This window comes from Aplysia californica, unplaced genomic scaffold, assembly GCF_000002075.1.
Source record: "Aplysia californica isolate F4 #8 unplaced genomic scaffold, AplCal3.0 scaffold00021, whole genome shotgun sequence".
NCBI lineage: Eukaryota > Metazoa > Mollusca > Gastropoda > Aplysiida > Aplysiidae > Aplysia > Aplysia californica.
The window spans coordinates 1,509,651-1,523,566 of NW_004797291.1; the positions used below are offsets into that span (position 1 = coordinate 1,509,651).

General features: G+C 38.0%; 1 protein-coding gene across 1 annotated transcript in view; it reads left to right on the forward strand.

The window, feature by feature from the left end:
* LOC101853216 (formin) overlaps positions 1–13,916 on the forward strand; it is a 76,226-nt gene that overhangs the window by 41,646 nt on the left and 20,664 nt on the right. The window contains exons 3-18 of the mRNA XM_005090783.3: positions 331–468; positions 1,089–1,497; positions 2,248–2,344; positions 3,042–3,177; positions 3,675–3,762; positions 4,028–4,089; positions 4,874–4,953; positions 5,722–5,851; positions 6,180–6,252; positions 7,068–7,141; positions 8,382–8,565; positions 9,196–9,285; positions 10,005–10,056; positions 11,119–11,268; positions 12,323–12,410; positions 13,437–13,495. Of these exons, the coding sequence (XP_005090840.2) occupies positions 331–468; positions 1,089–1,497; positions 2,248–2,344; positions 3,042–3,177; positions 3,675–3,762; positions 4,028–4,089; positions 4,874–4,953; positions 5,722–5,851; positions 6,180–6,252; positions 7,068–7,141; positions 8,382–8,565; positions 9,196–9,285; positions 10,005–10,056; positions 11,119–11,268; positions 12,323–12,410; positions 13,437–13,469 (1,884 nt within the window). The 3' untranslated portion in view covers positions 13,470–13,495. The remainder of the gene's footprint in view (positions 1–330; positions 469–1,088; positions 1,498–2,247; positions 2,345–3,041; positions 3,178–3,674; positions 3,763–4,027; positions 4,090–4,873; positions 4,954–5,721; positions 5,852–6,179; positions 6,253–7,067; positions 7,142–8,381; positions 8,566–9,195; positions 9,286–10,004; positions 10,057–11,118; positions 11,269–12,322; positions 12,411–13,436; positions 13,496–13,916) is intronic.

The following is a 13,916-nucleotide window of genomic DNA, read 5'->3' on the forward strand; positions in this document are numbered from 1 at the left end:
ATATCGTCCTTATCTCCCCTCATTCTTTTTTATGTTTGTTACTGTCTTGTAACACCTCTAATCTTCTGGCGCTCATATGACCTTATGCAATTGCGAGCGCCGTAAAACCTCTACTAAAACAAAATAAAACTAAAGCTCCTAACTTTGTGAGTGGTTGGAGGGCGCCAGTGGTAGGTCCTACTTCTTTACTTTCCCTCTGTTGTTTCTGTTTGTCTGTCTTACTTTTCGCAGCACTAAATGACCATTATTGTGTCAAAGTTCTTCTCTTTACTCAAACAAACAGACAAAAAACCCTAACTTGACAGGCCTTTATTTCTGTACCTATTCCAGAAAGACCACGAGGATGAGCTGCTACGGATGCGGGATGGCTTCGCTGCCCAGATTGAGCGGCTGAGTGACCAGATTCTGATCCTACAGGATGAGGTCAATAAGTACAAAACTTTGGCGGGGATCGAGGAGATGACGAAGGTTTGGATTGGTTTGTGTACTTTCTGTGTGTGTGTGTGTGTGTGTTGTGTGTGTGTGTGTGTGTGTGTTTGTGTGTGTGTGTTGCTTTGTTAGGTGTTTTTGTGTATGTGTGTGGAAGAGATGGAAAATGGGACTTTTTGGGGGAGGGGAGTGGAGGGGAGTGGGATATGGAGAATGAGGATAGGCAGGAGAGGAAATAAGCTGGGAGATGGGATTAAACACTGGGGGGAGATTGAGACGGAGAATGGAAATAAATAGTGCTTCTAAGGCATTTGTGCAGTTGTTACGAGTGCTTCAATGATGCAAAATATATTTAATATACTGTCACTGTGACTTGAAATTGAAATATTTAGAGATTTAACTTCGCTTGAATACCAAAAAAAATGGATAAATGGTGTTTCTGATGACTTTATACAACATAAGATTCAAGACTCTGGTTTTGTTTCTTTTTCTTCTTGAATTAAAAAAAAATTGCACTGATAGCCTTATATCAACAATATAAACAATTTATGTTGGATTGCTGTTTTGCAGTGGTGTTTATCATTTTTAAAAAAATGAATACTACTCTGCCATGGACAGCTGAAATGTTCCAAATTTGCACTTACGTTGTTTTTCCCAAGGAGGCCCTGCAGGCAGCAGAAGCGGCCAGAAAAGAGGCCGGCCTCCCGTCCAGCAGCACACCCTCGGGGCCCTCTGAGATGGTCTTGGCCATCACGGGAACGCCCACCTCCCACTCTCTACAGAACGGCGACTCCTCCGCGCCCCCTGTCCCCCCTCTACCCTCCGAACACAGCCTGAACGGCACCCCAGCCCCGCCTCCTCCTCCTCCTCCTCCTCCTCCTCCACCTCCACCACCGCCTGGCCCCCCTCCTCCGCCCCCTTCTGCTATCGGAGGACCCCCACCCCCACCACCTCCCCCTCCCCCGCCGGGATTGGGCGGTCCTCCTCCCCCTCCCCCACCTCCCCCGGGTCCAGGGGGGCCCCCGCCACCTCCCCCTCCCGGAGGTCCAGGCGTAGCCATGAGGAAAGGTGAGTGATTTTTGTTGGGGGTTTTTTTTTATACAGGCTGCATAAAAGTAGAACCAAATTGGAAAAAATGATAATAAAATCACAGACTGGAGAAAGATGCTAAAGCAGCACCAAGACATAGATGGTTGGTGCCTCTATAAATAAACTATTGATGGTCAGGTCAGGTGTTGGGGCTTTTTTCTGGGGGGGGGGGGGGGGTTCTTGTTTCTTTGTTGTTGTTGTTGTTTTTTGGGGGGGGTTTTTTTATAAGAGGAAGGGGGTTGTTTAGGTCCTTCTTTTTACTTTTTCTTCATGTGCTTTGTTGAATGTTTATTTGTGGGAGGGGTGATCAACATCTGTTTCAGATGTCCTGTTTTATGTGACTATTTGATATTGCTTTTTGGTCCAAATGTACATGCGTACATATGTTACATTATTCCGGTGCTTGCGAGTAGAAAATTAGCTAATTCACTGTGTTGTCAAGTGAAGATTATATCCTCAATGAACATTAAATTCAGTTATGTCTGAGGATTTCTAGTTCAAACTCATACCTTTTTTTTTTACTTAACGTTAGTTTGAGATTAACAGTTTATTAATAAAAATATCTCTGTTTTTGTATGAAGCAGTAATTATATGTTGTGATACTACCAAATAAATCAGTTCTTTTAGCTCTACTTTCAGATTTTATCTTACCCCCATGTAGACTTTGACAATTTCACTTCTGATGTTTTTAACATGTAATGATGAATGCTATAAATATGTCCATTGCAGAGTCCTCAAGGCCTATTCTCAACCCCAAAAGTCCCATGAAGCCATTGTTCTGGAAGAGACTACAAATGCACTCTCTGAAATCCGTCAGAAATCAGGAGTAAGTGCGTATGTGTTGGCCTGCGGGGAAAAGTACGAACTTGTACAGCTGTTTTTGCTGAATTTCCACTTTTACTTTAACCTATCTGAGTGCATTTAAAAATGTCTATTTATGGGTCCAGATTTTAATTTAGATTATAACTATACTTATTGGTGAATATGTTTACAATATAAGATTTATGTATTGGGCTGTGATGTATCTTGTTCAGCTGTTTTGTGTTCTAAACTTTTTTTCCCTTCCTTTTGGGGATAAAAATTCCTTTGCCCATCTTGCTCCATCAGTTTGGAACTCCTATCCCACAGAACCGAAGATTTACAACATCTGAGGCTAAATTTAAAACATCTTTGAAGATTTTTCACTGTTTTTCTCTCTATTCAACGTCAAACAAAGAATGTTGAGCAACATGCTTTTTCTACTTCATTTCAGACAATTTTTTTCCAGAACTTTTAATCCATTCTTGGAGAAATATAACTGTAATTTTACTCTTGTTCGTGGGTGGTTGGTAGGTGCTGTGGTGTGGTTTGCTCCTTTTTTTCTCTTGAACTTCTATTGTCCTTGTGTCTCCTTCTTCCTTTCTTTGTATGTTGCTCAATAGTAGCACCTCTAATCTTTGGTACATATGTGATGCATTTGCGTTTCGAGTGCTGTAAAACTCTTACTAAAACTAAAAAACAACATCTTGTTCTGGTTTCCCCAGAGAAGAGAACCTGTTCTGGGAACAGATAGATGAGGAGCCGTTAAACTATGACCAGTTTGAGGAGCTTTTCGCCAAAGTGGCATTAGAGTCCAAGAAAAAGGCATTGGCCAACAAGGCTAAGCCCAAAACTGTACAGGTTTGTGATTATCCTCAGTTTTCCTTGACCAGTATCTATGGTGTTGCAGTTAAGTGCTTTGCCGTCCCATGTAGGCAGGAGATCTCAGTTCAGTTCCCAATGGGAAAAAAATTTAATTGAGTATCTCGGTCTTTCTACTGAGATGTTGTATCCCTCTCAACCTGGGTTGGCCTTCACAAGCGTTTTTCTTTTTGTAATTGTCAGTACAGTGCCTGACCTAATGGCTGTCTTAAGTCTATATTTTATTTGTCTCTAAAAAGTTATGCTTAATCGATTATTTTAGTCTTATAGTACAAAATAAGAGATTTTTTAAATTGTCCCCAATTGAGTTGTCATTTTTGAAAGGCAAGTCTTTTTTGACATGTTTATCATTTCATTCAGACCTTTAATATATCGCACTTATATGACCTAATTGTGTTTCAAGTTTTGTAAAACACTTTTTAAAACAGAAAAAAAAACCTTCTGTGTATTTATTGGTGCTGTTTTCTTTTCCTCAGCCTGCCAAAGTTATTCAGCCAAAGAGATCTCAAGCTGTGGGAATTCTTTTGTCAAGTCTGCGGCTAGAGTTCTCTGATATAGAAGAAGGTTAGTAATTTTTCTTATATCTAATCCATTGAGTTTTCAAAGGGTGATGGGGTTTTGTATAATGTATAATTATATTTTTCTTAATGAACGTTTAAACATATTCTGAAGGTGAAAATGTTGCCTCAAGGGCAAAGACTAGAGATTAGTTATAGGATTTTTAAAATTTTCCAGTTTTTCAGTAGTATATAAAAATTACTTTAACAATATTGGGAAAGGATGCACTATTACTTACAGCAAAATTGACCTCAACTTTGTTTTGTTTCAGCCATACTCAACCTTGACACCTCAGTATTGGATGTAGAGAAATTCAAAGCCATCTATGACAACGTGAGTATGCAGGCTCTTATAAAGTCACAGATTCTTAAGTGTATGGGTTTTTTTCTTACAACCAAGCCCTGTCCTATGAAGTAACTGGTTTCATGTTTTGTAAAAATAATATAAACAGTTTTCTCCACCTGATTCATTGCATAACTGATATTATCAGCCTTGACAAGTTTTAGTTTTTTTATCAAGAACTTTTCTTAACTTTACATCATTTACTGGGGAAACTCTCCCCCACCCCAGACATGACAATATGTTGTGTGGGTAGATGAGGGCTCAACTAATTTTTTTTTCCCCCTCTTTTGTTTGTCTTTCCCTTTTGCTGTTTCTTCCTTTAAATGACCTTTTAGTGTGTCTATGTGCTACTCCTTACTAATAAAACTAAATCATTACCTTGTCTGCATCTAGACACTCCACTGTTTGATACTGATATTGATTTGGTATTGTTTATTGCATGACATCAAGGCCCAAAAAAACCCCTAAAAACATAACCATCAAGGTACAAATAACAGTCCTGATATTCACATATATATATATATATATATATAGTCTTCAAATTTGAAGCACTTGTTTGCCAAGATGAATAAACTTTGCACCATTATCACCGTGCTTTATTTTCACTCAACAGAAATATATCTTTTTTTTGTTATATAAGGACAAGTCTGAGCGAAAGGGGGCCTTTTGCCTAGACTGATAAGAGCAGAGACGACATGCATGATGCTCACTCTTTTGATGTAAAATGTTTAACTCTATTGTGAAAATAAGTTCTCGTACTTGTCTCAAAATACAGAGACCTGATGCTGAGGAGATGAAGATGATTAAAAAACAGCTTGAAAAACATCCGGATGTGCCACTGGACAAGCCAGAGCAGTGAGTACTCGTGGAATGTGTTCCTTGAAGAAGTTGTATGGTGAAAGATTCAGTGGAACCTGCTCCAACGGTCACCTGTCTAAGACAATCACCTGTACAAATGCCCACTTCCCACGTCCCCCTTACATTTTTTTCTCTTAGACAACTTCTTTTCTCCTTGACAATATGTGAGCGTCTTAGAGAGTTTCAACTGTAATAATGTATCAAAACTTTTTTTTCCAAATTATTAGATCCAGGGCTTTTGTTTAGAAATTTTTTTTCTGAAATGTAATGTATTTTGGGTATTTGATTCTTAATTTTAAAAGTTCATTCTTCAGTTGTGTAGACTGTACTAAGAGAACCAAAAGGTTCCTTCAATTTGATGCCCTTGTCAGCCAGATCTGGACTAGCTTTTTTCCTCCCGTTTTTAATAGTGTTCCTCCAAAGAGACTATAATATGTGAGGTGTGCTGACCAAATGAGTTACTTCTCACAATCCATGAATGGAGATACCGGCCAAACATCGACACAAGGGTCATATTTATAGATTCTTAACCAATGCCTTTCTCTTCAAGTTTAACATATCTTTTATCATTTCATACTACTAATAATAAATTGTAAAAACTCATCCTGAAAATTTGATATATTTATTTCCATCGGCTAAAATACCAGCTTGCCTCACAAAGAGCAAGTATGTGTTTTTACAACCCCTTAATGTATTCAAGATATTTAATTTGTGTACCAAAAATAATTTGTTCTTTCTTGTAATATTTATTTTCTCTTTTCCTAGATTTCTCCATGACCTAGAGCAGATACCATACGTGGGTGACAGGGTATTCTGTTTCATCTTCCAGTCAACATTCCAAGAGAACATGGGTGGGATTGACAACAAGCTCAATAATCTACGTATGACCTGTGAGGTGAGGGGTCAAGGTTTATCTCATCTTTGCAGTTGAATAAATATTTCCTGGTCACTTACTTAAAGGTGACAGTAATAAACATTTATGGGTAGAAGTTCACTCGTGTTTTTCTGTTTTAATAATGAATGAATATATTAAATATTTCAACTAAATCATTTTTATTTGTTAGTACCCTTTGCTCTGATTGAATGATGTTTCATGATACTCATGATATTAACTTTTTTTTCTGAAATAAGTCAAACATCAAAATGCTGAATAAGGCTTTTGCTTGTCTTACCATCAGTCTTGTGGTAACTTTTATAACTTTTCCCATTTTCTCTCCTACTAGATGCTGTCATCTTTCAACAGTGTGAGGAGAATATTTGGCCTTATACTTGCCTGTGGAAACTACATGAATGGAGGTTAGTACTGAGGGCTTCAGTGACTCAAAGATAACTCCCTCAGCCTGCCTGTTCAGTCTGAAGTACCATCTAAGTTCATGATTCAGTTTTCAAAAAGACCAGTGTTCCTATGTTTAAACATCATGAAAAAGTAACAGTCACATGTTTTTATTTCAAGCTGGAAGCATATAACTTCTTTTGGATTTTTTCTTTTGGGAGTTGAAAAGACTGATGTATGGACATGTGATTAGATCAAAGAATGAAGAAAGGACAAGAAGTTGAATTTAGGTATTAATACACCTCCATTGACACAAGTTAGATCATTTAGGAAGTGGATTTCCGACTCTCCCTGTCGGGGCCAACCCAGGCTGAGAGGGATACAAAATATTTCTTAAGCACATGCAAGCGATACCACAGATTAACTCCTCATCTCCGGCAAGCCACTCCCTACAGTTTGTAGTCAGAATCGCTGTGCCCTGATCTGCTGTCAACGGCTCTGTCAAATACTGTTTCAAAGACGACAACATGATATTAATTTTCTGCAACTGCCAGAAATAGGTATTTCTTTCTGGTACTGATAGTTCTTTCATTAGATAAAGAACTGTCAATGTAGGTTAATTTATTTATATTTAATGAGGAGTATATCGCTCAGATTTCGTTCCAAAAGAGGTCTCCGTATAGGAAAGTCCCCTCCGCAGATAAAAAGTTAAGAAGCTCCAATTTAAAAAGTTTTCAAAATTTTTGGCTTTGAACATATGAACCGCTGGGCAACAAAATACTTTTTTAAAGGTTGTATGGAATTTCTTTTATTCCCTTTGCATGTATGTCTTTCCCAGGCAGCAGAACGAGAGGCCAAGCTGATGGTTTCGATCTGGAGATCTTGCCAAAATTGAAAGATGTCAAAGCCAAAGTGAGTAGGAGAGTAAATTACTTGTAATAAAATAAATGTTTTGTATTGTCAAGTTGTCCCACAGGACAGGGATAATTATATTTAGAGCAAAATTTGACCAATAAATACTTTTTTGTGCTTTTATGGCTTTACTGGGATAAAGGACAGGGATAGCAGGAGGAGTTTTTAAAAATTAATTAGCTTTGCTGCTTAGTGTCTAAAGATTCAAAACATTTCAGCAAAATACAGGTGTGAAAGATTGTTTCCCCATTGTAGTTATTAAAATCAAATGCTGTAAAGGTGGCAATTTTCTTATTTTTTTCTCTGAACCAGAACGGAATGTCACCTTAATGTCAATTATCAAATCCAATGTTTGTTTGACAAGGTCATTATGTGACCTAAGTAATACTTTCCAATGAAGTATGAAGGTTAACGAACTATCTTAGCCCAAAGTTTTATAGCCATTGATGCTGATTTTAATTTTCTCCCTTAGTTGTCAAGGGCTACAACTGATATGTCACTCATGATGCAATAGTTGCTTCCCTTGTGTTCTTTCTTGATCACCCGTGTAATATAAAACATGTTAAAATGTGCATCCTGAAGGGCAGCACTTCCTTCACTCGCTGAATCTTAGACCCTGGCCATCTGCTACCGCCTGTGCCAGAGGATTTTTAATTATTCTTAAAGTTGTAATTTAAAAAAAAAACAGTTATAAGCAAAAAGCTATCGGAACAAATTCATTTCAGTGCATTACACCAATTTTGTTGTATTTTTTTAAAGCAAGTGTTCACAATTCCACTTACTTAATTTGTTCATTTTAGAGGCATGCTATTTTAGCCTGCTTTACAAAGGCAACCTAAGCTGTGTGGGGCATGTCCCACATGAAAAAAACTTGATTAAATACTTTTTCTTCTTGGGAATCTTTCTTTGCATAATTAAGATAAAGAACCTGACTTTTATGACTCAAACACTGTTAAGAGAAGCCTCTTATGTGTATATTGACAACGAAACCAAACGACTTCTAATAATTTGATATCTAAGTTGACAAGTTTGTCTGTCTCGTCTTTCCCAGTGCATATTTCATGTTTTAGTGGGATGTTCTCCCAGAGTGGGCAGTTGGAGTCTGCCACTGGTTGATCCTCCTATTTTTTTTAACTTTTGATGTGTCTCTCTGTCTATCTTGCTTTTTCCCAAGTTTAAACAGTGATTGGTTCAATGTGCTTCTTTTTACTTAAATTAAAACTAATACTGGCTCCCCCAGGACAACCGCACCAGCCTGCTACAGTTTGTGGTATCCCGCTACGTCCACCAGTACGACTCTGACGTCATGGGCACAGACCGGGCAAAGTTACCTCTACCTGACCCCAGTGATATACACCAAGCCGGTCTTGTCAACTTTGAGGATATTGAGAAAGAATTAAAGAGAATAAAGAAAGATTTTATCAGTAAGTGCTTTTCTCTTTTCTTGTAATATGCCTGATATTGATAAAGTTTAGTAGTTCTTAGTACGGGAGCAAAAGTGGGGCAAATTTATGTCCCCATTATTGTCTTTGTTTAAGCTAGTTGAAAGGGGAACCTTCCGTACTTTTTTGTGTGAATTTATGGACCTTTTCAAATTGCAAGGGCTTTTCATTTTCCTTTCTTTGGGTAGAAAAATGCATGTTTAGTCAAATACATATTTTTTCTTAGAGATACAGATTTCAGATCAAGTTGTTAAACCGTTATCTTCTTTTAACTCTTTATCTCCGGCAAGCCACTCCCAGCGGCTCGCGGTTGGAGCTGCCATGCCGGTGAGCCGCTGAGAGGGGCTTGGGCACATTCCTTTACGACGACTTCTACATCAAATTAATTTTCGGCTATTGCCGAAAACAGGTCTCTTTTACCGGAAGTTCATTCATTAGATGAAGAACAATCAAAATATGTTTGCTAGTTTCGATTTAATGATGTTTTTGTCATTTTTAGATTTAGTACCAAAAAATGGCCCCGGTGTAGTGGGTCCACCCCCCTCGGAGATAAAGAGTTAAAGCAGGGGTCATGGCAGGCTGACATTTTGATGTACGCTCTTTTTATTTCAGGTGCTGAAAGCAAAGCAAACAACATCATACGGTCTTCCAATGATGGAATAGAACCTTTCAAGACTATTATGTCATCTTTTTTCGACAAAGGTACTTTCCAAGGCTCTGTGTCTTTTTTTTTATTTGAGAATAATGAGTCATAAGAGACATACTGCATTAAATGCAGGGCATATTGAGGAGCTGTAGGTATAAGGAGAATGGAAGCTAACAAGGCAAAAATGATGTTTTAAAATAAGTATTTCATACACATAGCTAAATGAAGAAGTTGATGTTTGTTGCTTGACCATTGGTGTGTTGCACTTCCCGCTGGTGTTCTGACCCCACTGGAAGGATGCCCTTTTTTTATAGCTTGTGAGAGACCCTTTTGTTGGAAATGGCTGTTTCAGCCTTACTCTTGTGAACTGGCTATTACGAGCCTGCTTGGTAGAAAATCTGGGCTCCATTCTTCACCTTAGCTTTTAGATAGCTTGTTTCTGTTTCAGTTTCTTGGGAGGCTTCTTTTTCTAAATTGACAAATTACCCCATAGAAAAATATCTGCTAAATTACCTATTAATGAGAAGGAGTAATTAACTTATTCAATGTATGTGCAACACCCATGGGGATACCATTGTCACAATGAATTTTAATTAAATGAAAATCACGAAAAAGTATAAATGAACACAGGTCATCATGTTTACTACTTGACTTGAAAAATCAAAGACCTGAAAGATCTGAACCCAGTTATTTTTTTCCACACACATTTTTTAGACTTTTACACCTATTTTTCTAGGTGCATCAGAAAATGAAAGTTTCTTTAAATCTTTCTCAGGAAAGCAAGATTTGAGGGAACAGGAAGAAAACCTCAAAGACTGTTCGGGACTGTAAGTAATTTTGTTCCCTCATTCTTTTTTTTTTTTTTATATTACTGCAATGAGAAGGATATAATTAGCTTATTGTTCTATCTTATTGATTGGGTTTAAATGAGGAAAGGGGGGGTATTGTAAGATCATTTTCTTTTTATATAAGCCTACTTTGTTCTAACATGATATAGGTACCTATTCTGATGAGAAACTACATATCAAGCTTAACGGTAATCCACCCATTAGTTGCTATGGAATTCCAACTTTACTCCATCATTTTTTCAGCTAAGCAGAAGGAAACCAAATGATGCTTACGTCTGTCAAGCGAGAATAAGCAGCGTGTTCTTGTTCACCATTTTGTATTTTAAGATATGTCCAGTTATTGCCTTTTAGAGTATATGCTGGAAATATTCCTTACTGAACTGTTATCAGTTACATAGATATGCACACTCTCATTCATACACACACAGGCATGTTAATTTACACTAACATGCATGCTCACACCTTATATTTACACTCATGAACACAATATGCAAGCATATCCGTTTTATGTTTTAGTAGGGTTTTACGGCGCTGGCAACTGCATAAGAAGGTTATCCACACAATCAAAGAAAATACTACACGAACACACATGCACATAACCTCACATATCCAGACATGTGAAAGGTCATAAACCCAGACATAAACACACTCATACACTTGCATTCAACCTCACATGGGCGCGCACGCACACACACACACACACACACACACACACACACACACACACACACACACACACACACACACACACACACACAAACATGCGCATAAACGCACATACCCAGAACATTTGTTATTGGCAGATGGACACACACACACACACACACACACACACACACAGTCACACACACACACACACACACACACACACATGCACGCACACACACAGTCACACACACACACACACACACGCACACAGTCACACACACACACACACGCACACACACACACACGCACACACACACACAGTCACACACACACTCACACACACACACATACAATCTTCAAATATAACACTTGTTTTTGCCCTTACATTTCCAGGTTCCAAAAGACCTGTGTGTTTTTCTGTGTGAAGCCAAAAGGCAATGACAAGATCCCCACCCCGGAAAACTTTTTCTCTCTCTGGGCTTCCTTCTGCTCCGACTTCAAGGACATCTGGAAGAAGGAGCAACAGAATGTCATGAAGCTGAAGTAAGTACTCACCCCTGAGACCAGTTTTATTCATTAATGTTTCCAGACTGTCATTTACATTTAGTTACATTATGCATTTTAAAAAAAATACTGATATTTTCACAACTCCATTGACACAGATTAGATCATTTAAAAGGTGGTGTGAGTTTCTGTTATGATACCGTTCAAAATAAACTACAAGTTATTAATGTGTGTTTATCCTATGTTGATCCCTACAGCTGATGTGTTTTTATCATGGGCACATCTGGAATGCTACCTGTTTTATCCATTTCCTGTTAAGCGTGATTGATATTGGTTGTTGAAAAATGCAACGCGAAGGATCAAACCACCCAAATGGGCAGAACATGCCACCTGTGTCTTCAATAAGATTTTCTCTGAGATATGCTTGGCTTTGATTAAAATAGATGACTAACATTAGATTGTAGCTTAGCTTTCATTTCCAGTGAGGAAAGTATGTCAGAGTTGGTATCAGTGGTCTGAGTTTACTTTAACTTCCCCTGATCCCTAAAGAATGTGAACATCAAGAGGTTGCATGGAGTAGAGGATGTTGAACAAATGGATGGCCATCATTGGTAAAGAAGGTGAATAGGAAAAGGCTGAAACAATCTCTCTGACAATGACAATGCTTAGCAATGTGTGTGAGCCAGAGTTTGCTGCTCTATAGCAGTGATTATCAATGTTTTTGTAGCTGGCGCCCACTTTTGCCACGCCCACTTTTGCCACTGCCAAAAGTCCAAGATTTTTGTACTGCCCACCTCCATGTATTTCCGAGCACAGCATAAAACAATACCTGTCACTACCCTAATGATCCCCTTCGCACACCAAATTTATCAAACCGCCCACTAGTGAGGGACACTGCTTAGGTCCTGTGGTTGTTCTGGGAATAGATCTTCCAAGGATTTGAACCAGAATCATATGTAATATTGCACAGCATAATACCAGCTGAGGTTACAGTGTTTTCTTCATGTTTTGGGAATCTGTTTTCCTTTAGAACTGAACAAAGTGATCAGCCACAGCAAAGAAAGAGTTTTATGTTTGCACGTTTCTGTTTCAGGATCAAAGAGGCAGAGGACCGTGTGCGGAGAATCAAAGAGTCCAAGCTAGTGCTGCCGCCTACACGTGCAAAGAAAGTTGGTGGACTGGTAAGTACACTATAGATTTTCATGACTCTATTGATAATGAGGAGAGTAGTATTAATGAAGAAAAAAGAGTGAAACTGAACAAAAAGTCACTTTCTGTGCAATGCCCTGAATATTTGCATTGATTGGACATTTCCGATGGAAGGCATGATATAAGTTTTTTTCCTTTAGCTGCTGAAAAAATACAGTATTGGATATCTAAAGTTGACTTTTTTTTTCCCTAAAAGAGGGGATGGCAGAAAAAGTGTTTTCACACCGTAGTTTGTTTATGTGACATAAAGTCTCACTTTCACTGGCAGTAATTCTGTTGGTTGTAACTCAATGATTTTCCTTTGAGGTTTATTTTAATCTACCAAGTCACTGAGTGGATGCAATGAGGGTCATATAGGAAAAGCAAGGATGTAATCACATTGTAAATTGATGTCTCAGAGATTAAGATAAGATAAGAGTGATAAACTTTACTGATCCATGAGGAATGGATGGATATACCAGAGCATCAACAAACAAAGATTTAGCATCAACACAAAAATGGGCTCAAAACATTCATACTCAGTGATATTGGTATTCCACTTTTCAAAACTCAAAATACTGGTTTCTCATGCTTTTGTCAGAACTGTCTTGTGTCTGATGTTTTTAGAAGTGATGTAACAGGACTCTCTCTGACTCTAATGTAGCAATGACTTTAAAATCATCTTTCTGTGTTGAAAGAAATTAAAAACCCTATTCTGTTTTCAGTCATCCTCTTGTATGTTTTATTATATATGAATGCTAGACACAGTCTTGGAATAGACAAAATTTAACACTTGGAACTGCCATATAAACATGATACATGTTGTTGAGACTACTGTGTTCTATGTCAGGGATGTAAGTTCAAGAAGAAAGGCACACGCTTAGCTATAACCAGGTTCGTAATAACAACAACAGCAAAGACAACAACAAATATTATTGATAAATCAATAGATTCATGATTGACATTGTTTATTCTATTTTATTGTGTATTAATTATTTACTTTTTTTCCCTCTTATCAGAAAGACAGATTATCGAGACAGGGAAAGATATGAGCTGCTGTACTTGTTCAAATATTATGGTAAGTAAATCAGAAATGCATTGTTTCTGTTCTATGCTGCATAATCTCTCTTTTGAACAGCAGCAGGAACTTTTTTTTTATGAAGGTGTTTTATTAACACTATGGAGATAATTTAGAAGGTGGGCTTCAACCTTGCCTGTCAGGGCCAATCTGGACTGAAAGGGATACAATGTCCAAGCTGAAAGACTGGGGTGCTCAATGAAAAGTCTCCCCACACGAGATTGGAACTTGTGTCTTCTGTGTGCTACATTTAAGCACCTAACCACTACACAACAGATGCTGGTAGCTGAAGCTGTGTGTGGAAAGACGTGCTCAGTGTCATTGTTGTCATTCCTCTGTGTTTTTGGGACAATAATTGATCATCTTCTCTCCTCTCTCTTTCTCTCTCTCTTTCTTTTTATTTCTCTATCTCTCTCTCTCT